Source organism: Prionailurus viverrinus, chromosome D2 (assembly GCF_022837055.1).
Source record: "Prionailurus viverrinus isolate Anna chromosome D2, UM_Priviv_1.0, whole genome shotgun sequence".
Classification (NCBI taxonomy): domain Eukaryota; kingdom Metazoa; phylum Chordata; class Mammalia; order Carnivora; family Felidae; genus Prionailurus; species Prionailurus viverrinus.
The window spans coordinates 27,835,677-27,861,281 of record NC_062571.1 but is presented as its reverse complement, the minus strand read 5'-3'; the positions used below and the strand labels follow the sequence as shown (position 1 = coordinate 27,861,281).

General features: G+C 37.0%; 1 protein-coding gene across 1 annotated transcript in view; it reads left to right on the top strand.

Annotated features, from left to right (window-relative positions):
- The window catches only part of CTNNA3 (catenin alpha 3), a 1,798,979-nt gene that overhangs the window by 1,704,918 nt on the left and 68,456 nt on the right, over positions 1 to 25,605 (top strand). The window contains exon 17 of the mRNA XM_047826392.1: positions 11,030 to 11,135. Within this exon, the coding sequence (XP_047682348.1) occupies positions 11,030 to 11,135 (106 nt within the window). The remainder of the gene's footprint in view (positions 1 to 11,029; positions 11,136 to 25,605) is intronic.

The following is a 25,605-nucleotide window of genomic DNA, read 5'->3' as shown; positions in this document are numbered from 1 at the left end:
ATTGATCTCTGTGTAATTTATATTTCTATATGTCTTTTATAATAGGCCTAATTTATTAGCACACATGTAACAAACTAAAATAGGGAAAGAGAGGAGATGAAGATAAAACGTGTTATCTCATTCTACGCTTGACAGAGCAGACTGAATAAGGGCCCAAAGTAACCTATTTGGCTAAAACTATGGATGTTTTGCTGTTTAAAGCAGCAAAAGTTCAATGTGAAGAGGGGGTGGCTTTAGAAAGCCAGCTCCTACCATAAGCGTATTTAGCTTTCTTGGAACTGATCTCATGGAACAGTCACCATCTTAATGATTTTAACCTCTGGGAAAATGTCGTTTTTTCCCATTGGGGAAAAAAGTTTATTCATCTTCAGACTGTGAGCCATAGAAATGAATTCTGTGAGACTCTCTTGAGAGGGGAAATTTGGATTTTATTCGGAGTAACCATCATCCTATCATATGGCCATTCATTTTCTTGTTTCCTATGACTTTCTTCCCAAATAACCCCCCCTTAATTGGAGACCCTGTATCTCACATTTTAAGGAATATTTTCAAAAAAAGGAACACTAGGGTTCAGGGAGGAGCTCTGGGTAGGAAAGAAAGCCAGCCATCTCAGTCAAGTTCAATATGCTTGCATGCCATCATTAAGGTTTTCAAAAGAATTTCAGGAAACCTTTGAGGCCTATTTTCAGAAACAGAGAACTGGCAGGCCTTGACTAAAATAGACCCCCATAGAGAGGGGTGGAGGAGATCTGTGGTCCAATGCAAACTGACACCTTGACCCTAGGCACTGCTGAGGCAGCACCAAAGCACCCATGCCTGACAAAGAACAAAAAAGTCTGGAATGTTTAAAAAAAAAAAAAAGGAAGTTAGAAAAAAGAAAATCTAAGCCCTGACATTCTTTTCTATCCCTTTCTATTGTAATTTTGGTTTAATAAGAAATAAATCATTAAGCACACAGTTCGAAACTAGGTTATGGTCCTTTGAATATAGTTCATTCTGATATCAACATGTGACCCTCGAGACTGAGCCCTCCAATATGAAAGCAGATCCAAATGACTAAGTATGGCATGAGTCTATTTTATTCCCAGGCAAGAGATTTTGAGGGCAAAGGCCAGCACACACAGACAAGAGGGTGGATCACACAGCTGAGCTGCATGGCTAAGGTTTTACAATGATATTGATTTAACTTCTTCTAATTGAGGAGCCATTCAGGATAGTGTCTCCTAGAGCATTAGATAAATAATTGGATATCATGCCTGACAGAGGGAGAAAGTAAAAAATAATGTGAGTCTGAACTAGAGCAGATCATTTCATTCATATTTTAAAACCATACCCTTTACTTTAAAGAAATCAACTTTGGGTCACTGCACAATAAAATAAATTCAATAAAGCATATAAACCAATGGAGAGCAGCAATAGTGGCACATTAACATGAAAACTAACTGCATAAAAGAGTGTGTATCGAATCACGCTCAATCTGAATAAGTCAATTGAAAATGGCAGACTTTGTAATATCTTAAAACTTAATAAGCTATAGCTCCATCTAACTGGATTAGGGAAGGGAGGGAGGCCATCCCAAAGACCTGCTGGCAGTTTTCCTTGTGTAAGAAGCAATGAGAAGGCCAGATACTGGTAGCAAGCTAGACCCTTGAACCAGCTCTGCATCCAATCTATGGCCTGTGGTAAGTCTTTACTGACTTTCGTGCCCATATATTTTTCTTCAACTGGACCTTGATAACATTAGGCTGTGACTAGATAAGAAGTGAGTTGGTATGTAGGCTTTAAGGAGGTCAAATGCGAAATAATAAAAACTAAATTATATTATTTCCATAAATTGAAGATGATTATTTTCTAAGCCCATAAAATTTGGTCTGATATTAAAGGAGCAGGAGCAGCCAGTATATCACAGTGGTTTAAGGGAAGCTGGAAAAAATGCCCAGGCTCTGTAAGAGATCATGTACATGATTAATGCTGAAGCCTATGCCAACAGGAACAAAGAGGAACTCCCACAGTCAGAGAGTGTGATTGTATTTACAGTACATTGGCTTTGATTAATGTGCACACTCAGAGAAGTAATGTGTGGAAGGCCAGAAGAGACCTGTTTTCAAATGTTGGTGCTGAGTACAGATTTTCCATTATGTCCTGCAAGGGTATTGATGACTAAAAATTTAAAAGTCTTTTTTGTGGGGGAGAGGGTGCCAGAGGGGTTACTTTCCCATGCATGTGGAAACATATAAATGGATTTTATATGTTTATATGTTTTATATGCCACCAGTGAGAAGTTTATCCCTTATTTCAGTTTCAATAACCAATTGCTTCCAATAGGTTTCTTATGTGATTTTAACTCTAATGGTCTCCCTAAATGACCCCTTTAAGTATACAGTGGGTATAGTTTCTGACTATCTAATGGAAACATATTCCAGAGTTTTCAAAGCCTGTAGGTCCCAAAGAAAAAATGACTACATGTAATAATCACCTGAGAAACGTTCTGCATCTACCCCAGAATAGGATTCCTTGTCTCCTCTTGCCCCAAACTAGAGTCTGATGTGCTTTCAGTGGTTGTATGTATTTCCTGTGTAGGCTTGGGAGGAAAGAAAGACATGCTAAATTAATGTGTAGTGGATGAGGAAGGAGAGCACATGAAGCACATGAAGTATCTCTTCAGGTAACCCCGGTTTTTCCAGATTTCCAAATTTCCCCAGTCCCCACTATTTGGTATCAATTGTAAATAAAGGAACATACAGCTAGCAAACCATTAAGAACTGAGAACCTGACACTTTCACTGGCAGTTGGAATAATACAGATCATGTAAACAACCAACCAATGAGACAAACAAAAAATCAGCAAGCTGGAGAAGCAACCACCAGACCACTGTCAATATGTTCAGGCCGATTTAATCTAAGTCCAAGAAAAGAAGTAGCTCCCTACTAGGAGCCAAGTCTGACTACTTGGTAGTGACTCGTGAGGACTGTGGTAGACTGAATGACGGCTCTCCAAGATGTCCACCCCTAATCCTGTGAATCCTATGAGCCTGTGACCGTTACCTTCTATGGCAAATGAGACTTTGTAAATGTGATTACATTGGGGATACTGAGATGGGAAAATTATCCTGTATTATCTGGGTGGTTTTGAAGTAATAGCAGAGGTCCTTACAAGAAAGAACAGGACGTCAGAAAGAAGAAAGCCACTATTGTAATGACAGAAGTTGCAATTAGAGTTATGCGCTTAGAAGATGAAGAAGCCACAGGCCTCGGGATACAGGTGGGCACTAGAAGCTGAAAAAGGCAAGGGAATAGATTCTCCCCTCAGAGCCTCCAGAAGGAGCCAGCCATACTGGTGCCTTGATTTTAGTCTTGTGAAACTTATTTTGGACTTCTGACCTCCAGAACTGCAAGATAATAAATTTGTGATGTCCTAAGTTGCCAAGTTTGGGATAATTTGTTACAGCTGCAATAGGAAACTAATACAAGAATTCTGTGTGAGGAAGGATTAGCAGACCAACTAATACAAGATGTGATTGCAGTTGTAGATATAGAGGGAGCAGTGAGAATCAGCATCCATGCAACTACCAACTCTAGTTTTCCTTTAGGTCAGTACAAGAATGTCCTTGTGTTGGGAAGAATAGATAAGTGTGGCAGTATGTCTAAGATGTCTATGATACTTACAAGTGATATTAAAACAACCTATTTAATTAGTCAAAACTGGGGCTGAGGTCAGTAGAAAAAACTTCTACCAATAGACGACAATTTTCACCAGTGGTAGAATTCTCAAATGAACATTAATGGCTTCATTTTTAGTTCTAGAACTCTTCTGATGGTCAATCCCACCACTAGGCTGTATCTCTCTCTGAATCGAAAGTCAAAAGTCCAGCTGAGAGACAAAAACACAATTGTGACTTTCTTTTTGTTCCCCTTACATGCATCTGCTTTCAGCCCCAAGGAGAATGAAAAAAATTTTTTAATAAAACAAGGAAAAGACAAATGTCATGATGCTGATAAAAGAAATGTAATCAAAAAGATGTTATTTATTTCATAACTTTTGGAACTAGTAAGATAGACAGAATATGATGCCTTCATAAAACTCCACTCAGAAAAATGCTTAGGAATCTCTTTCTCATTCTTTTGTATTTCCTTACAAATGAATGAAGACTTCCACTGAGTCAGAGCTATCCACTGAATTTCAGTGCTTCAAAATGAATACTAGCAGAAAACCTAAGATCATGCTTCCACCTATATTATTTCCTTTTAATTGGCTCTGAAGGTAGTAATGCCTTTAACTCCTTGCTTTTAGATTTAGACCAACCAATATTCATATACCTTGAAGAAAAGTTAGGAAACTTTGACCTTTTAGGCTTCTTCTTTTATTTTTTTGTTTTTGTTTTTTGTTTTTGTTTTTGTTTTTTTTATTTTTTGAGAGAGAGAGCACGCAGGCACACCCACACACAGGTGCATGTGCACAGGGGAGGGGCAGAGGAGAAAGAGAGAGAGGAGTCTTCATGCCTAGCACGGAGCCTGATGGAGGGGCTGGATCTCATGACCATGACCTGAGATGAAATCAAGAGTTGGATGCTCAGCCAAATGAGTCACCCAGGCACACCTATGCTTCTCTTTTCTTATTTAGAGTGAAGATAACAGATTCTAGGAACAGAATGAACACGTAAGGTAGCATAACTTGTGGTATGCACAAGTATCCATGATATGGCTACTCTTAAATTTGTGGAGTGATGCACAATGCTGGGTGTGAGAATCAAGTGAGAAAATTGAGCAATTTAACAGTTCCGGGAACAGGGTAAGCATACAAAATGTTTTTTATCATGTATGCTTTCAGTATAAAATTATACAAAAATAGTAAAATCTTCACACTTAGGAAGAATTAGATAATTCTTTCTGTTTTATTAAAGAAAAAAATAAAAACATCTGGTTAGCAGACCTCTTTTTTGCCTATAACTTAAAAACCAACTTTACTAAGGAAAGGCTTCATTCTAATTCTACTTCTGCTTCCACCTAGGCATTTAGTGTTTTCATGAAATCACTTCATGAAATCCTTCTCTACATATTATAGTCTGTCTAAGATTTGATACAATGCTAACAAGTAGAGGATAAATTAGGGAATTTGAGGGCTGAACAATAGAGAAAAGTTTTATGCCTCATTTTTTTTAGAAAACCAGTTTTTAGGTTTGAGAAAGGGAGTTCCTACTTCCTACATGCACAACCCCCCACACACAGACACATACAACAATATCAGCAGTAGAGTCAGCAATAATTATAAGAATAATAACTCAGTGTTTTCTCCAGGTCGGTCCCCAAAAGGATCTCTAAAATAAGCCCTATGCTTGTTTCATAAACAAATACAAGATTGAACATGAAAGACTATCATTACCATGCACAAACTAAAACTCATGTAGTTTTTATTTTTAATAATAGGCCATCTACATTGTGATCATTTCAAAACAAATAATAGAATTGGTGTTCTGCCCAGGCAGAGTATATGTCTCATAATCTCAGCTGTATTGGTGAAGAGCCTTGGTACCTTCCCAATTTTTCTCAATGACCTGGTGACATCCAAAGTACCCTTCACAGAAAACACAGACTTCTGTGGCTAAAAACAAAATATAGGATTTTAGCATCCCTGGGAGTATGTACAGAGGAAATGTTAAAAAATGGATTCTGGAATACAAGTTGGAGTGACATTTCTTACCCTGATCCCTAAAATCTACTGTGAGATTCCCATTTATTTCTCAAGTCAGATATGTGGATGCAGCAGATCCAGCACAGAGCTGTGAAACTTTAGGGAACAGTCTATCTTGTAGGTAGAAGACCTGGTTCTTAAATGGCTATGTGGTGTATCATCCACGAGCCCACAATCCACCCCGACTGTGATGTGAGATAAGAATGAATTTTATTGTGTTAAGCCACTAAGATATTTTGATGTTACAGTAGTTAGACTACTCTGAATAATATGGAACGAGAGGAGCAGAAGTGAAAAAAAAATGTATACAATTCTCAGACAATATTTCCCTTCTTTCATGGGGCAACACATTTTTCCAAATTGAATCCCAAAGTTTCCTTAGTGTATTAATTACTCAGGATGATTGTTAGTGAATTATTCACTTGCTGATTTTCTAAGGACTTTTCTAGAGTCCTCAAAACTTGAGAATAACACTTTATAAGAAAAAGTAACATGCAGAAGGAGAGAGGTGCCTAATTAAAATTTCATGATTGAATAGTAGAAGAACAGAGTGTCCTTGCTTGAGTCTGGTACCTCTCTTTATCTCATCATTTTTGGTTGTTTTCATGATAATTACTTTTTTTTTCTTTTGTATCTAATTTCAGAATTACAAGTAAAAGAATTTTGATGGTACTCTTGTAGAGCTAAATCACTTATCTTGGAAGTTTATACTACCAAAAAGATGTCACTTTATAAGGAGTTAAAGAACAACCTTGAACAACAATAATGACTATGAACACAGAGTTTATGTGTGTATATATTTTATATTCTTATGAGAGGATATTATGACCAAGGTTATACAAAGCCATATTGTCATCAGGTATAAGAAAGAACTCAATTGAATCAAGTCTGTTCATATTATTTGGCAAGTACTGTAATTTTTAAATAAAAAAGGCAAAAGAATTTTTTTTAAACATACCATTATTCACAAAGGGATGAGGAAAAGAAAAAGTTAACATTTGCTGAGCATCTAATATGTGCCAAATATTGTGGAAAATATATGATTTTATTAATCCTTACCATGTGGCAAGTATCACAATCCTTTTAAGGAAGAGAAAATAAGCTCAGACCAACTGTTACTTACCCAAGGCTATATAGCTAATAAGTAGCAGTACTGGGAAGCAGACAAAATGTATTTACCAAGTCTATTCATTTCACTCTATTACAGCACCAAGTTTGAGCGTTAGAATTAAACGAAATAACTATGTCTAAAGCTAAGATTGTCAGATAAAAGTCCTATTTCTTGTATTATAAATAGACATCAAAGTGCGATCTCCCCTCTAGCATGGCTTATGTAACGGCTGAATTTGAATTTGGTGTTAAGAATTCAAGGAAAGCGGGTTGGGGGCACCTGGGTGGCCCACTGGGTGAAGTTTCCGGCTCTAGGTTTCAGCTCAGGTCATGATCGCATGGCTCATGAGTTCGAGCCCCGCATCCAGTTCTGCACTGACAGCATAGAGCCTGCTTGGGATTCTCTCCCTCTCTCTCTGTCCCTACCCTGTTCACAATGCCTCTGTCTCTCTCAAAAATAAATAAACTTAAAAAAATTAAAAATAAAAGAATCCAAGGAAAGGGGGAGAGGGAGGACGGACACTGATCTAACAGAAAAAAAGTAGTAGTATCTCAAGAAAGAAATCCCAGGACTTTAGCCTACTAAACCATTTTAACCATTGTCATGACTTTAGAAGTCCATGTAATGTTAGACATCTTTATTTTGTTGGGACTAGAAGACAGATTCAGGTTATCTTCCTTGAAGCCATTGTGCATAAGCCAGTCACTCTTGGTGGCCCTCTCAACCACCCAGCACCTAAATCTAATCCGTGGCTTTGCTTTCTATTGCATTCATGCTAACTGCCATCAATGGCTAAGGAGATCTTTTTAATATTTTTCCCTATATTTATTTTATTACTTTTTAAATGAGGTATAATTGACATATAACATTGTATTAGTTTCAGGTGTTAAAAATGATTCAATATTTGTATGGTGAAATTATCATCACAATAAGTCTAGTTAGCATATTAAAATTAATATTTTAATTTTATCCTAGTGTGTTTTATTGAAATAAGTAGAGGATAGTCTTTAAAAGCAGATTCTGGGGGCGCCTGGGTGGCGCAGTCGGTTAAGTGTCCGACTTCAGCCAGGTCACGATCTCGCGGTCCGTGAGTTCGAGCCCCGCGTCGGGCTCTGGGCTGATGGTTCAGAGCCTGGAGCCTGTTTCCGATTCTGTGTCTCCCTCTCTCTCTGCCCCTTGCCCGTTCATGCTCTGTCTCTCTCTGTCCCAAAAATAAATAAACGTTGAAAAAAAAATTTAAAAAAAAAATAAAAGCAGATTCTGTGGCCAGTTTGCCTGAAGTCAAATCCCACCTCCAATACTTACTGTGTAACTTAATAAAATATATATTTAACATCTCTCTCCTTCAGTTTCCTCATCTGCAAGATAAGGATAATAATAATTCTAAACTCATAATGATCAGATCATTTTGTTTATGGAATAACACCTAGCACATAAATAATGTTAAATGTATTAGCTACTATTATGGAACAAAGTATATACTATCATTGTTTTCACCTATTAAATGAACCACAACATCTCGAGACTTACTCTTTTTTTTAATTAATTTTTTTGAACATTTATTCATTTTTGAGAGCGTATGAGCGGGGAAGGGACAGAGAGAGGGAGACACAGAATCTGAAGCAGGTTCCCAGGCTCTGAGCTGTCAGCACAGAGCCCAACGTGGGGCTTGAACTCACAAACTGTGAGATCATGACCTGAGCTGAAGTCGGACACTCAACCGACTGAGCCACCCAGGCACCCCGAGATTTATTCTTTATGAATATCAAAGGTGAACAGGATTAAAGGGATCGTTTTTGACCTTGAAAAGAGGAGTAATATTATGTTATCAAAAATGTAGGGGCTACAAAGTGTAAACTATATAATGAAGTATTTTTGTTTTCTTTTTAATCAGTAGCAGAAAATACCAAATCATTTCATAGATATTTTCTGTCCCTGAAAAGACAAAATAAGTCTATAAAACTGATATTTTCTCTTCTTAAACCAGATCCCTACTTAACTGAACTATTACCCATCAGCTGTATCATCTTATTTCTTGTGCTAATCCAAAGAGAAAGAAGGGAGAGGTGGATGACAGAAACAGGGTGAGGATGGGGAAGGAATGGGAGTCAAGGTTGGGGCAGCGTCAAAAATGGCTGAGAGGTTTATGTTGTACCAATAAATCAAGTTTCAAAAGTATCCCTTTCACTTGTCTAAAATATTTTTCCATGGCATCAACATTGCTGGATTATTGCAACATTTCCCATTATACCTTCTAAACATATAGTTTAACAATTAGTTGGCAGACTCCCTTCTCTGGGGCTTGATCTGCTCTACTTTTGGGAAAAAAATTATTATTGCAACCAATATTTATCAAAGATTTCTGGCCTCCAGTATCTTTAAAATATTTCTAAAGTCTATCCCATCCTCCTCTGGGTATCCTTCTCTGTAGGATCCAAACTCAATGATTTAAGACACAATTTGCTGACAGGAGATCCTGAGAACCCATTATGAAAATGAAGGCAGCAAACAACCTTTGAATGTATTTCCCAATTTAAAAAGCCTTCATTACGTAGCACATTTCAGGCTGGAATGTTAAAAAATTTATCATAGTTTCGGTAATTGCAGCTTCCTCTGGAAGCTTGGCATGATGTGGAATCATTTGTAAAATGCGTATTTTGTTGGGCCCTCAGTAGGAAGTTTGCCAGGCAATACATTTAATTAGGAACATGAAGAAGAGAATAATTGTGGTCTGTCATAATGTATTACTTTTAAATTCTACATGTGTTTAAGATAGTGGTCGCATAATAACACATGAATTTAAAGCTAAAGGCAATTTGCCTTTCATCAGTCCCAGGTTTTTATATGGGGAAATATATTACTTTGACGGGGAAGAGTACATTAGATGCATTCCTTAGATGTAACTCTTTGACCATTGTTTAAGCTGCAAGAGTGTTAGCTGCTCTCCTTAGAAGCAACTTTTGTCCATTTTAAGACCTTGAAAATTGATACCTTGCCTTGCAGCTTTATTTAACTTTCCATTTTAAGACCTTGAAAATTGATACCTTGCCTTAGACAGCTTTATTTAACTTTCTCTAGAGATGCACAGAAATAATGAAACACATTGCCTTTCTTGAAGATAACCATGTACATAACATCTAGTTCTGGCTGATGCATTAAGTAAATTTGATAAGAGCAACTCCAATTTTGTAATAATTAATGTCAATTAAAAAAAATTACAAAACAACCTAGGTCAGCATATTCAAAGAGGAGAAGTATGGCAATAGCCATATGCTGAGGCCAGGTTTTCATTGTGTTAAGCATGCAGTTCCATGCTTTCAGGAAAACTTGCTTATCGTGAATTTTAGAGGCAGTTTGGGGTGTATGGAACAGTTACATTCATGTATGTAGTCATTGTTTTTTGAGGAAAGAGAAGATAGAAAAATATCTCCTTATGTTATCCTACTCAAAAAGTATAGGAAGTACACTTCTTTCTTCTCCTACCTTGTAAAACCATAAATGAACCCAACTTTTATTCCATAGCGTTAGGAACCGAAATTAAAGTAACAACCACAATTTGCATTGTTGAATGCTTATTTTCCTTAAAGCCATGTTCTGATCACTTTTTAGACATTAGCTCATGTAATCCTTAGAAAGGCTCCACGTTGTATGCATTTCCTATTACCACCAAGGAACCAGGGGCACAGAGTGGCTGTTTATCTTACTTGACTTATACAAACAGTGAGAAGTGGTCTCTTTTGGAAATAGTCCAAGATAGTGGGACTCCAGATTCATACTCAATTACTATTATATTACAATTAATTAATTGTGGAGAAGACATAATGTGGTAAAAATGCAATGCAATTAACTGAAAGACTATTTAAAAAAGATTATAAAGAAGAAGATTAAAAAGTAGACTTGCTGACGAAAGCACAATAGTGCATAAGCAAGTCTCAATCTCAAGACTGAGGTTTACTCTAAAAAACACTTGGGAATGAAGATCAAATGGAGTCCAGCTTCTTGGCAGTATTTCCTGAATCTCAACATAATGGGACTTCTTTTGTTTTTCATTTTTCATTTAATTCTGATGTCTAATTTGTGCCTTTCCAAAACTGAAGTTTGTAAAGCAAATGGCCAGTATTCTGGGGTGCAAATCTCATGTGTGTGTGTGTGTGTGTGTGTGCGCGCGCGCATTTGTATTTGTATCTTAGCATGAGCCACTGAAACTAACATGTATTATTTTGCTTTAAGGGGCAAAGGACCACTAAAACATACAACTGATGTGATTTATGCCGCTAAAATGATATCAGAATCAGGGTCAAGGATGGATGTCCTTGCTCGGCAGATTGCCAACCAGGTGAGTCCTTTACAAATGACGAAAGTCCATGCTAATTGCTCTCTACCATGAAACACTGATTAAAACGAAGTTGTATTTTTAACTTCATCAGATTGCTTTTCCCTAAATTATTATTTCAAAATCTTATTTCATAATTAATACACAAGTAGTGGGCAATTCATTCTAAGGAAAAGTTAATTATTTCTTAGGGCATTATTATTATTGTTGTTGTTTTTATTATTCATAGTGCTTTATTATTTCTTAGATTTTTGAGCTTCAAATATATTCACATTACTTAAAACACCAGCTTTTTGAGTTTCAAAAATATATATTTAATATATATTTGAGTTTCTTAAAAAAATTTTTTTTCAACGTTTATTTATTTTTGGGACAGAGACAGAGCATGAACGGGGGAGGGGCAGAGAGAGAGGGAGACACAGAATCGGAAGCAGGCTCCAGGGCTCTGAGCCGTCAGCCCAGAGCCTGACGCGGGGCTCGAACTCAGGGACCGCGAGATCGTGACCTGGCTGAAGTCGGACGCTTAACCGACTGCGCCACCCAGGCGCCCCTTGAGTTTCAAATATAAATAAATTCAAATTATTCTAATAGGCTATAATACTCAATGTTAGTATTTTTTTTCTTAATACCTTATATTTGTAATTTTTGCTCTTCAAAAATCAATACCTTCCTAAATTCTATTATGTTATGTTTCAGCGTTAACAATATATTCTGTCATTCTGTGTAAAAGACAAGTAGTAATTAGTAGAACACTAAAGTGAATACATAAAATGTGGAAAGCATATATGCCTTATGGAGACAAATGCTAAAGTTTTTAAACACTTAGTTTCCTTCCTTTCTTTTTTTGTTTGTTTTATGTTTTAAATATTTTTAATTGAAGATAGTTGATATACAGTATTATATTTGTTTCAAGTGTACAACATAGTGATTTGACAATTATATATATCACAAAATGCTCACATGATAACTATTACTGACATCTGTCACTGTACAAGGTTATTACAATATTATTGACTATATTCCTTATGCTATCCTTTTCATCCCTGTGACTTATTTATTTTATACATGGAAATTTGTACCTCTTAGCCCCCTTCACCTACTTCACGCATTCCCCTAATTGTCTTCTCTTCAGCAACCACCAGATTGTTCTCTGATTTGTTTTGTGTTTTAATTTTTAAATTATTTTATAATTTTATTTTATTTTTTATTTTTGTTTGAAATATAATTAACATATAGTATTATATTAGTTTCAGGTGTACAATATAATTTTTCAACAATTCTATTCATTACACAGTTCCTTTTTTGAGATTTTTCATGTCTCTATTACAAGTTTCTAAGCAGCAGGGGTGCCTGGGTGGCTCAGTAGGCTAAACATCTGACTATTGGTTTTGGCTCAGGTCCTCGTCTCAGGGTTTCATGAGTTCAAGCCCTGCATTGGACTCTGTGTTGACAGCATGGACCCTGCTTGGGATTCTCTCCCTCTCCCTCTCTCTCTACCCCTCTCAAGCTCATGCTGTCTCTGTGTCTCTCAAAAGTAAATAAATAAACCTTAAAACAAATTTCTAAGCAGGAGCTATATTATTAATTACCTTTTGCCAAACTTTAATAGAAAAATCTGTCAATTTCATTAGTTAATACGTTGAGAAATCCAATTAATATTTCAAACTGGTATATAGTATTACTTTGTAGGTTTTATATTACTTACCTTCATAATATATATTTATTTCCTTGTGGGAAAAAAGCACTTTTCCTTTTGACTTTGCAACTATTCTACATTATTTCTTGCCTATTACTTTGAGGGAAACTTTATTGGGCTGCTTCTTATTCAGTCTTTTTTTTCTTTGCCTTTTGAAAAACAATTAGCTTTAAACTATATTATTAGATATTTCTGGATATAAGGGAAGGGAAACAAATAAAGAATACTGAGGCAAATATTTTTAAATATTTATTGAATATACATATGTTTTAAATATCTTGCTACTTTGGGGCGCCTGGGTGGCGCAGTCGGTTTAAGCGTCCGACTTCAGCCAGGTCACGATCTCGCGGTCCTGGAGTTTGAGCCCCGCTTCAGGCTCTGGGCTGATGGCTCAGAGCCTGGAGCCAGTTTCCGATTCTGTGTCTCCCTCTCTCTCTGCCCCTCCCCCGTTCATGCTCTGTCTCTCTCTGTCCCAAAAATAAATAAACTTTGAAAAAAAAATTAAAAAATAAATAAATAAATAAATATCTTGCTACTTTAAGCTTTCTAAACATCTTATGAATCTTGTTAGTATTTAGTATTTAGTATTTACAGTTAAAAACAAACTTTTCCTAATATAATTCAAAATACAGTATGAATAAATTATTGAAGCCCAAACCCACCCATGGTTTTCTGTATTTTAGAATTTTATTGCATTCATTTTATGAGAGAGACCAAATAGTAGTAGAACAGGTGAAACATAATGCATTAGAGAGATTTGTGTGTATTGATAACTTTTTAAATATTTAGTGCTTCCTGCCAGTGTGCCTCTGTTTTTTTTTTTTTTTTTTTGGAATGCAGTTTTCAAAGTTCAAATAATTGTGTCACTAGGAAGTTTTGTTTTCTTATATTGATCTTCTTTAATTGCATCAGAATCACCTAGCTGTAGGTACTTTTATAATGTAGCCTTATTACATTATACCATTGTTTTTAGCTTTATTCAAATTAAATGGAAGAAAGTAAAAGTATTGTCTCACTTCCCATAGCTCGTACATTTTAAAAGAAGATTAAAGAAATAGTCATTGAATAATGAAGAATTACAGATGACCCTCTTTGGCTTTTTCCACTTCATATAGGAGAGTAGTTTCAAATTAATTACTTTTGTTCTGAACAAATAGGATTCTGAAGAATCAAAATTGAGAATTATGAGCCTGATTCTTATTATCGAGATCTTCTGGGGAGATTGTCTATGACTGTGCTTCTGACGTTGTTTGATAGATTAACAAAAAATTTTAGACAGAAAATAATATCTGAAATTTATTGTGGAATGCATATGAATAATATAAGCAAAGCAATTTTCAGTGTCTGTGTATTATGAAAAATATCTGCTGGGACATTGGTTGTTTTCTTTTTTGAACAACCTAATTAGTTCCAATTTTTTTTAACATTTTTTATGATTCTTTCTAGTCTATTTACTCTACTAGAGTGTCATAAGATCAAACATCAATCAATTTTCAATTCCACCCAATATGGACATATATCATAAGTCTATATATATATATATTGTTAAACTAATTTAGTTTCATTCTCTAAGGTTTCAGAGTCAAAGTTCATGTGCAGAGAGAAAGAAATGAAATCACATTAATTAGGGTTTCTAATTCTATCTACTTGGACTTTCTTTTTCCTTTTTTTTTCCCCCGCCTTTCTTCTTTGTCTTGCTTCCTTGAACGTATTTGTTGTGTGTAGCCAAATACAATTTACTACTCTAGTTGTACCCTAATTTGCTGTTTTAACATCCAAAACTCCGACGTAGGCTCACTTGTCCCAATCAGCCAACATCTCTTGGGCTTCAGAAGTATCTACCTGGTGTGGTAGGTTATATAAGCCATTCAAGACTGTGTTGCTTAACTTCTGTAAAACTTTGGTACAAATTCTATCTCCATTAGGCAATATATTCCTAAAGGATGGGATGTTGTTAGCTATCACAATTCTTTTTTTTTTTTAATGTTTATTTTGAGAGAGAGAGAGAGAGAAAGAGAGAGAGAAAGAGAATGAATGGGGGAGGGACAGAGAGAGAGGCAGCCACAGGATCTGAAGCAGGCTCCAGGCTCCGAGCTGTCAGCACAGACCCCGACACAGGGCTCGAACGCACAAACCAAGAGATCATGACCTGAGCCGAAGTCGGATGCTCAACTGACTGAGCCACCCAGGCACCACTCCCCCTACAATTCTTAAACATGTTCCTCCTGAATAAAGAGAATAACAAATGAGAGAGAAGAACCCTTCTTACAAATCGAAAATTCCAGACTCTTAGTACACATCTCTTTAGATTCCTCAACTCTACACTGTAATTCATCATGTTAAACAGATATTCTAAATTAGATGGATTGGGTAACACCTCACAAGGTAGGAAAAATGCACAGATCTCAATTAGTTACAGAAACTGTATATTCCAAATAAAAAGAGAGGAACAGGAATCAAAATAAAATAAATATCTACTAAAGTGTTTTGCATAAGAAGAGGAAAAATTAGACTTCCTTACCACCGAGTGCTGTGTCTGAAGCCTAATCCTCCTTCACTGTAGTTTTGCCAAAGTGAAGATATCCATAGTATCTGATGGGTACTCCCACCTAAATATAACTGAACACAGTTAAAATGAAATTTTAGACTTAAGTATAATGAAAGCCAATGCTAATTCAAGACAAGATGACATTTAAAAAACAAGGTAAAGAATTACAGCCAAATCATACCCAATGCATTTAACTATGAGCAAACAATTGACAAATGTAATTTATATTGATATTTTGACAAAAAATTGTTGGTGGCTAGACTCATTGGAATTATTTCTCTGCTGATGTTATGAGAGTCAAAAATGTATTCTAATAAAAGTATACTAAAAAGAAACTTCTGAAGCATTCACCATAACATTCGAACATGTCATTTAAGAATATAATTTCTATGCAAATCAAAACCACACTCAGATATCACCTCACACCAGTCAGAGGGGCCAAAATGAACAAATCAGGAGACTATAGATGCTGGCGAGGATGTGGAGAAATGGGAACCCTCTTGCACTGTTGGTGGGAATGCAACTGGTGCAGCCACTCTGGAAAACTTGTGGAGTTTCGTCAAGAAATTAAAAATAGACCTACCCTATGACCCAGCAGCAGCACTGCTAGGAATTTACCCAAGGGATACAGGAGTACTGATGCATAGGGCCACTTGTACCCCAATGTTTATAGCAGCACTCTCAACAATAGCCAAATGACGGAAAGAGCCTGAATGTCCATCAACTGAAGAATGGATAAAGAAATTGTGGTTTATATACACAATGGAGTACTACGTGGCAATGAGAAAGAATGAAATATGGCCCTTTGTAGCAACATGGATGGAACTGGAGAGTGTGATGCTAAGTGAAATAAGCCATACAGAGAAAGACAGATACCATATGTTTTCACTCTTATGTGGATGCTGAGAAACTTAACAGAAACCCATGGGGGAGGATAGGAAAAAAAAAAGTTAGAGTGGGAGAGAGCCAAAGCATAAGAGACTCTTAAAACCTGAGAACAAACTGAGGGTTGATGGGGGGTGGGAGGGAGGGGAGGGTAGGTGATGGGCATTGAAAAGGGCATCTTTTGGGATGAGCACTGGGTGTTGTATGGAAACCAATTTGACAAGAAACTTCATATATTAAAAAAATTAAAAAAATAAAGTAAAAAAATAAAAATAAAGTTTAAAAAAATTAAAAAATTGACATACAAAAAAAGAATATAATTTCTAGATGCATTTGTGATAATATTTGTATTTTGATGCTATTATCTACCTGAAATTCATTTTGAGCAGAGATGTTGATACTAGATTTGTTTTCCAGATTAATGAACTTTATAAAAATAAATGCATAACAGTTTCTCAGGAATTTAATAGGGATAGATACTCAAGTATATTATGTTTGCATCTTTTTTATTGAAGTATAGTTGACACACCAGGTTACATTAATTTCAGATGTACAACATAGTGATTTGACAACTCTATACGTTACACTGCTCACTACAAGTGTAGCTACCATCTGTTGCCATACCATGCTATTATAATACCATTCACTATATATTATACTTGTAACTCTGTTTCCCTTCTATTTCATAACTGGAAGCTGGTATCTCCCACTCCCCTTCACCCCTTTTGTTCATCCCTCGACCCCCGTTCCGCTGGCAATTATCAGCTTGTTCTCTATATTTATGGTACTGCTTTTGCTTTTTTTTCTTCGATTGTTGGCTGTTCTTTTTAGATTTCACACATAAGTGAAATCATATGATATTTGTCCCTCTTTGTCTGACTTATTCCACTTAGCATACTACCCTTTAGGTCTATCCGTGTTGTTGCAAATGGCAAGATCTCATTCTTTTCTATGGCTGAGTAATAGAAACTTCAGTTTGCTAAAAAGCAGTGGTGATAGCCATAGCAAAGAAGAAAAATGTTCAACGTGTGCTGAGATTCAACGGGTAGAATCATCCCAACCAAATCAGTGACTGACCAAATTTAACTGATGGGAGAGAGAGAGAGAAAGCACTCTTCATTGAGATGGTTAATAGAGGGGAAAAATAGTAGGCAAGATGGATATTAGATAGGTGAGGATTTTACATGTTGAGTATGAGATTATGAGACAATGAGATGGACTGGGCAAATCCAAATGTATCTTCTGAAGACAGGGCTGGATGATAAGGATGTAGTAACTTGTGATTTTGTGATAGTTAAAGCTGGAACAGCGTGTACTATTGTACAAGAAGAAGGCGAGACTCAAAAGATGCCCAAGAAGAAAAGCTGAGAATGTCAATGAGGCAGCACTGAAAAAGTTTTAGAAGTCATGGTCACAAACAAGAAGAGACAGATGGGATTAGCGGGTTGAGGGAGGGTTTCTGTTTTGAGGGACATTATGTTGATAGATTAAAGGATAGAAAAATGAGACATTAAGAGTGCAGAAAAATATGGGATCACTGGTGATCTGTGACCCTAAGGAAGGTGAAATGAGACAGCCTCTGGGCTAGAATAGAGGTGGAGAAATGAACCCCAAGGGAAGGCAAAGGTCCTAGGCTCAGAGCCCTTTGCTATCACTGACTGCTTGAAATTTCTGTTCTAGAACTTCACAATGACACCTAATACTTTTTACTAACAAGCTTTGCCAGCCTAGCAGAATTTAAACTGCTGTCTGTAATTGCAAAAGTCATTTTAAATGTGTCTTAAATAAAGTTTATACTCGGTATGGGCAAAAAATTGCTAAGCTTATGGCATAAAGATCTTTAAAAGTATTCACTTTGCTAATTCACTCTTAAACTCCAAACCAAAAGGTAATAAATGTTGTTTTTTTTTTTTTTTACTTTTGCTCTCATCGCTAAATGTTGTATTCTGTACTGGTACTAAGCATCTTGCCAGAAGAGTGAAGGCTGGTTTCATGTAAGAAAACCACATAGGCTGACATGCCACCTGCTTGCGTGTAGTAAGTGTCCCAGTGGTTAACAAACAAACAAACAGACAGACAGACAAAACAAACAAAAAAACGTTTAAAAAAATCTATGCATTAAAATGCTCACCAGATGCCCTGGTCAACATATCCTGTCATAATAAACTAGGAAATAATAATCAATGCATGTTATGATATGCTACTGCTTGATTTGCCTAAGAGTCCCTAGCGATGTTCTTTTAAGAATTATTTTTATGCAAATTTTATTTGAAAAAAAAAGGCAAGGTCATGAATGTCCTATAAATTTAGGACCCAAATTTTTCTATCACCCTCACGTAAAAAACTAAAAGGTAGGGAAAATATTAGTTGATTTGGTAAAGGAGATTTGGCCAAAAATAGAAATGCATTCTTAAAGTGGGAATGATTCATTTTCCTGATTCTGCTTCTAGGCAGCCAAAATCGACTCAGAAAGGCTTTCCAAATGTCAATAGGAAAGAAGGCTTTAATAAATTATATAACATTGAATTTACCAATTAGTATGTTTTTCTACTTCACCCTGTAAGACTATGGTCTTTAGGTGTAACCAAACACTCTCATCAATTCTGGAAATAAAAGGTGAATCTGGGTCAAACAACTTTTAACTTCAAAAGTTGAATTTCATATTTTGTACTCATTGACTCATTGCTTCCTTGACGGAATTACACAATTGTAGTATAGTCTTGAAAGAGTCTCTTGAGAGAAACTACATGTTTTGCTTAAACTTGGGTAATTGCAACATTGGTTATTGGCCAAGAATCTAATTATTAGTTTGCAAGTTCAATTTTATCATAAAAATGTAGAGGTGCTAGTCTTTAAGGAACAAATCCACACTAATCCTAGTTACAATTTACAAAAAAAGAAAAAAAAGAAAGGAAGGAAGGAAGAAAGAAAGAAAGTCAATTTAAGAAACCAATTCACAAATCAGAGTGGCAGTTTATTGTTTATTACATAAAATGGCAGGAAGACTGATATTGTTCCTAGACTGTGAAGGTAGGGAAGTGTAGCCAGATCATGTAAGTTCGAATATCAGCTCTACCATTTATTAATTGGACAAGTCAGTTAATCTCTCTGTATTTGAGTTTCCTCTTTTGTTAAATAATGTTAGGACCTACCTCCTGGAGTTGATGATTAGTAAAAGAGTTAATATAGGTAAAGTACCTAGAATTGTATATGACAGATAAAATACACTAAATACCAGGGATTATCGCTGATTCCATAAATAGGAACAAAGAATAGATAGGGCCATTACTCAGCGAAGACAAAGAAAATGGCATTTTGAATAAATGTCATATAAAAGATATCATTGTACAGTGAATGAAATAAAGGTAAATTCAAATCTTTGGACAAATCATATATTCTATCAAAAACTCAGTGTGAAAATGAGCAAAATAACAATATAGCCCCAAATAAAATGGTAAAGTGAAATACTAACGTAGAATTATTCACACAAAGGACATGGCACAGTGTCCCACACATAGAAAGTACGACCAACTTCCTGTCATGGTAAAACAAGATGCCTTGCCTTTCATCATTATAGGTAATTCTAAATAACTAATTTTGGTCTTTGAAAAAAATCAAAGTACTTGTTACTTCAGAACAGTGCTGGAGACATAGGGTTCGCATGAATTCTCTATTTCCTTGAAACTGGGATGCTCACAGTATTCTGTGCTTTTAAAAAATGTACATCAGGGGCACCTGGGTGGCTCAGGCAGTTAAGGATCAGACTCTTGATTTCTGCTTAGGTCATGATTGCACAGTTTGTGGGATGGGGTCCTGTGTCAGGCTCTATGCTGACAGTTTGGAGCCTGCTTGGAATTCTCTCTCTCCCCCTTTCTCTGTGCCCCCCTCAAAGTAAATAAATAAATAAACAAACCAACATTAAAAAATGCACGTCAAATTCTCTTGTTAGTGATTTAAAATAAAATGGATTTGAAAGCATGTAGATATGGTTCAAATTCTGCTATTACATAAACTTTTCAATCCTGGGGAAATTATTATCCTTTCTAAACTTCTGATTTCTTATCTATAAATTGGGAGAAATCCCTTCCTTTTTTTTTCCTCTTCCTCCTACTTCTTTTCTTCCCCTGTTTCTTTCTCTTTCTCTGTGTCCTTCTTTTCTTCCTTTCTCCTTCTCCTTCTTTTTCTCCTTCTCCCTCTTTTTAATTAGTCACAGTTTTAATCCTTTTGAGATTTGGGGGATTACCCTTATTTTCTTGTTCAAAATTTGAGAAACACCTTGAATGTCAAGGTCTTACTATTGCCTATAATTATGGATATTATATATATACATATATATATGCCTATATATGTGTACATATATAGCCATACATATACATACATGTACATAAATATATGTACACATATTTAAGAATTGTAAAATATGTGGGGGCACCTGGGTGGCTCAGTTGGTTGAGTGTCTGACTTCAGCTCAGGTCATGACCTCCCAGCTCGTGAGTTCGAGCCCCACGTCAGGCTCTGTACTGATAGCTTGGAGCCTGGAGCCTGCTTTGGATTCTGTGTCTCCCTCTCTCTGCCCCTAACCAACTTGCATTCTGTCTTCATCTCTCTCAAAAATAAATAAACATTAAAAAAATTAAAGAAAAAGAAATGTAAAATATTATTATATCATATTATAAATAATGCTGCAATTAATATCTTTGCATATAAATTGTTGTCCACATTTCCACATCCCTTTTTTTTATTATTATTAATGTAATGTAGCACATTGATTGATTTGCAAATATTGAACCAGCCCTGCAGCCCAGGAATGAATCCCACTTGATCATGTTGAGTAATACTTTTATATGCTGTTGAATTATATTTGATAGTATCTTGTTGAAAATTTGTGCATCCATATTCATCAGGGATATTGGCTTGTAGTTCTCTTTTTTTGCTGGGTCTGTTTGTGGTTTGGGAATCAAAGTAATGCTGGCTTCATAGAATGAGTCCAGAAGTTTTCCTTCCATTTCTATTTTTTGGAACAGCTTGAGAAGGGTAGGTATTAAGTCTGCTTTAAATGTCTGGTAGAATTCCCCAGGAAAGCCATCTGGTCTAGGACTCTTATTTGTTGGGAGATTTTTGACGACTGATTCAATTTCTTCACTAGTTATGAGTCTGTTCAAATTTTCTATTCCGTTACGTTTGAGTTTTGGAAGCATGTGGGTGTTTAGGAATTTGTCCATTTCTTCCAGGTTTTCCAGTTTGTTGGCATATAATTTTTCATAGTATTCCCTGATAATTGCTTGTATTTCTGAGAGATTGGTTGTAATAAATCCATTTTCATTTGTGATTTTATCTATTTGGGTCCTCTCTCTTTTCTTTTTGAGAAGCCTGGCTAGAGGTTTATCAATTTGGTTTATTTTTTCAAAAAAAAAACCAACTCTTGGTTTCATTGATCTTTCCTACTGGGTTTTTTGTTTTGTTTTGTTTTGTTTTTGTATTCTATATTGTTTATTTCTGCTCTGATCTTTATTATTTCTCTTCTTCTCCGGGGTTTGGGGTGTCTTTGCTGCTCTGCTTCTAGTTCCTTTAGGTGTGCTGTTAGATTTTGTATTTGGGATTTTTCTTGTTTCTTGAGATAGGCCTGGATTGCAATGTACTTTCCTCTTAGGACTACCTTTGCTGCATCCCAAAGGGTTTGGATTGTTGTAGTTTCATTTTCATTTGTTTCCATACATCTTTTAATTTCTTCTCTAATTAACTGGTTGACCCATTTGTTCTTTAGTATGATGTTCCTTAACCTCCATGCTTTTGGAGGTTTTCCAGACTTTTTCCTGTGGTTGATTTCAAGTTTCATAGCATTGTGGTCTGAAAGTGGGCATGGTGTGATCTCAATTCTTTTATAGTTATTGAGGGCTGTTTTGTGACCCAGTATGTGATCTTGGAGAATGTTCCATGTGCACTCAAGAAGAAAGTATATTCTGCTGTTTTGGGATGTAGAGTTCTAAATATATCTGTCGAGTTCATCTGGTCCAATGTATCATTCAGGGCCATTGTTTCTTTACTGATTCTGTGTCTAGATGGTCTGTCCATTGTTGTAAGTGGAGTATTAAAGTCCCCTAAAATTACCACATTCTTACCAACAAGGTAGCTTATGGTTGTGATTAATTGTTTTATATATTTGGGGGCTTCCATATTCAGCACATAGACATTTATACTTGTTAGCTCTTCCTGATGGCTAGACCCTGTAATTATTATATATGCCCTTCTCCATCTCTTGTTACAGCCTTTAGTTTAAAGTCCAGTTTGTCTGATATAAGTATGGCTACTCCAGCTTTCTTTTGACTTCCAGTAGCATGATAGTTCTCCATCCCCTCACCTTCAATCTGAAAGTGTCCTCAGGTCTGAAATGAGTCTCTTGTAGATAGCAAATAGATGGGTCTTGTTTTTTTTTTTAATCCATTCTTATACCCTATGTCTTTTGATTGGAGCATTTAGTCCATTTACATTCAGTGTTATTATTGAAAGGTATGGGTTTAGAGTCATTGTGGTGTCTGTAGGTTTCATGCTTGTAGTGATGACTCTGGTATTTTGTGGTCCTTGCAACATTTTACTCACAGAGTCCCCCTTAGGATCTCTTATAGGGCTGGTTTAGTGGTGATGAATTCCTTCAATTTCTGTTTGTTTGGGAAAACCTTTATCTCTACTTCTATTCTGAATGACAAGCTTGCTAGATAATGGGTTCTTGGCTGCATATTTTTCCTATTCATCACATTGAAGATTTCCTGCCATTCCTTTCTGGCCTGCCAAGTTTCAGTAGATAGGTCTGCTACTACTCTTGTGCTTCCACCTTTCTATGTTAAAGACCATTTATCCCTAGCTGCTTTCAGAATTCTCTCTTTATCCTTGTATTTTGTCAGTTTCATTATGATAGGTCATGCAGAAGATTGATTCAACTTACATCTGAAAGGAGTGCTCTGTGCCTCTTGGATTTCAATGTCTGTTTCCTTCCCCAGATTGGAGAAGTTCCCAGCTATGATTTGTTCAAGTACACCTTCAGCCCCCTTCTCTTTCTCTTCTTCTTCTGGGATTCCTATGATACGGATATTGTTCCATTTGATTGCATCCCTTAGTTCTCTAATTCTCCACTCTTGATCCTGGATTTTTTAATCTTTCTTTTTCTCAGCTTCCTCTTTTTCCATAATTTTATCTTCTAATTCACCTATTCTCCCCCCTTCCTCTTCAACCCATACTGTGGCCACCTCCATTTTATTTTGCACCTCATTTATAGCATTGTTTCATTCATCATGACTATTTTTTAGTTCCTTGTTTTCTGCAGTAGTAGCTTCTCTGCTGTCTTCTATGCCTTTTCAAGCCCAGTGATAAATCTCATGACTATTATTCTAAATTCTTGCTCAGTTATATTGCTTATATCTGTTTTGATCAATTCTTTAGCTGTCACTTCTTCCTGGAATTTCTTTGGAGAGGAATTCTCCCATTTCATCATTTTTTCTAGTTTTCTGTCCCTTATAAGTTTTGAAATCTTGTTATGTGCTTTGCACCTGTGAGCACTGCTATATTAAAGGTGGGGGGGATCATACACACTCCAGGGCCTGGCCCTTCAGGAGGTGTTTTTTGGAGAGTGTTACTTGCTCTCTGTTGTTGTGACTTTTGTTATTTTATTTCTCTACTCATAGTGATGTTTTGGACCCTCCACCAGGTGTACTTTGATCTGTTCCTTGAAGTAGCCCTGGAAAGGAAAACAAACAGACAAACAAACAGGAAACAAAGACACGCAAACACACATACAAATAAAACAAACGGACAAAACACACACACACACACAAACACACACACACACACACACACACACACACACAAACAATACAAAAGCAAAGAAACAGAAACACCAGATTCAAGTAAAGAACAAGGTGGAGGCATTGCTGGGGGAAGAGCATATACAAAGAGAGAAATGGCAGGGGCAGGGGCAAAGAGAAAGTAAACATGGCCAGGGCAGAGAGACTAAATGGCTTAATCCAGAGAAAGAGAGAAAGGAAAATAAAGGAGGCAGGGGGAAAAATGAAGATAATGTTACCTAGACAGAGAAACTATCTGGCTTGATTATTCCAGAGAGAGAGAAAGGAAAGTACAGAAGGAGATGTAGAACATGTATCAAGGGAATAGATTAAATATGTCTGCTTAAACAAACAAACAAACAACCCGAGTAACCAGACTAGAGGAGGGAAGAGATAGGAAGGGAGAATATATCTAAATAACAAGAATTGTCCTGGAATTAATCCAGGCTATGCAGCATCACTGGTCTGGATGATACAGCCGTCTGGTTGCACAGCATCTATCTGGCTCCCGCAGAAACGCAGTTACCCTGCACGGAGGGGCGTGGTTTGGTGTAAGCTGGTCCCATCTCCACAATGGGCCCTGGGACTGATCCCTGAGGCCCGGCCTTGGTGTTGGTTGGGTGTGGGGGGCGGGGGGTTGGCGATCCCCAAGTCTCTTTTCCACGACCTGCTGGACTCCTTTCCAGTCGTCCTCACTGTGCTGCGGGTGCAGACAGGGCAGTCCTTCTCGCTCCACCGACTTTCTTGGCCTGGCGCTTGGCCAGGATTCAAAGTCCCGCTCTGTGTGCTCTAGCACTGGGGAAGCACCTCTCCGTGGCTCGATTTGTGGTCCTTGCTGGCTTTCTCAGTGCTGCCGCATTTCAGGGAGGACCGCCTTTTCCTGATGCGGACTGCGCCACTGACCTCGCTGCTGAGCCCCGGGGGTGGCGGAGTGGTGGACTCAGGCAGGCTTTGTCTTTTTCCACAGCACTCCAGGGAGCAGGCTGCATTCTCCTACTGTGGACTGCGCCCCTGATCTGCCACCGAACCCAGGGCTGGCTCCTGTCCTCCCCAGGTGCATGAACAGGGAACCGGCCCCTCCATAGTTAGAGATGGGATCCTTCTCAATCCCAGACTTAGGTTTTCGTCTTGTCCAGACACAGTCCTACACTTCCCCAGCCACTCTTTCTCTTCCCTTTGTCTCTCCGCAGAAGGCGATCCCTCCCCTCTATGTCTACGTGGCCACTTTTATCTCTCCCAGTTTGCTATCACCCACCTACCTATGACTTCTCAAGTTGTCTCGTTTCTTCCTGGTAGAGTCAGTCTCTTTTCCTCCCAGACTTTTGGGGTTCAAAGTCCTTTGGCTTCAGCACTTCTTTGTTTGAGAGACGCGGGGAAGTACCCGTCTGCCATGTTGACCCCTATCCACATTTCCACATACTAATGAAGATGTATTTAAAGTGCAAGTATAGTAAATTATCAGGGATTTAAAAAATTCTATTATAATTGCATAGAAGAAAGACCCCAAAG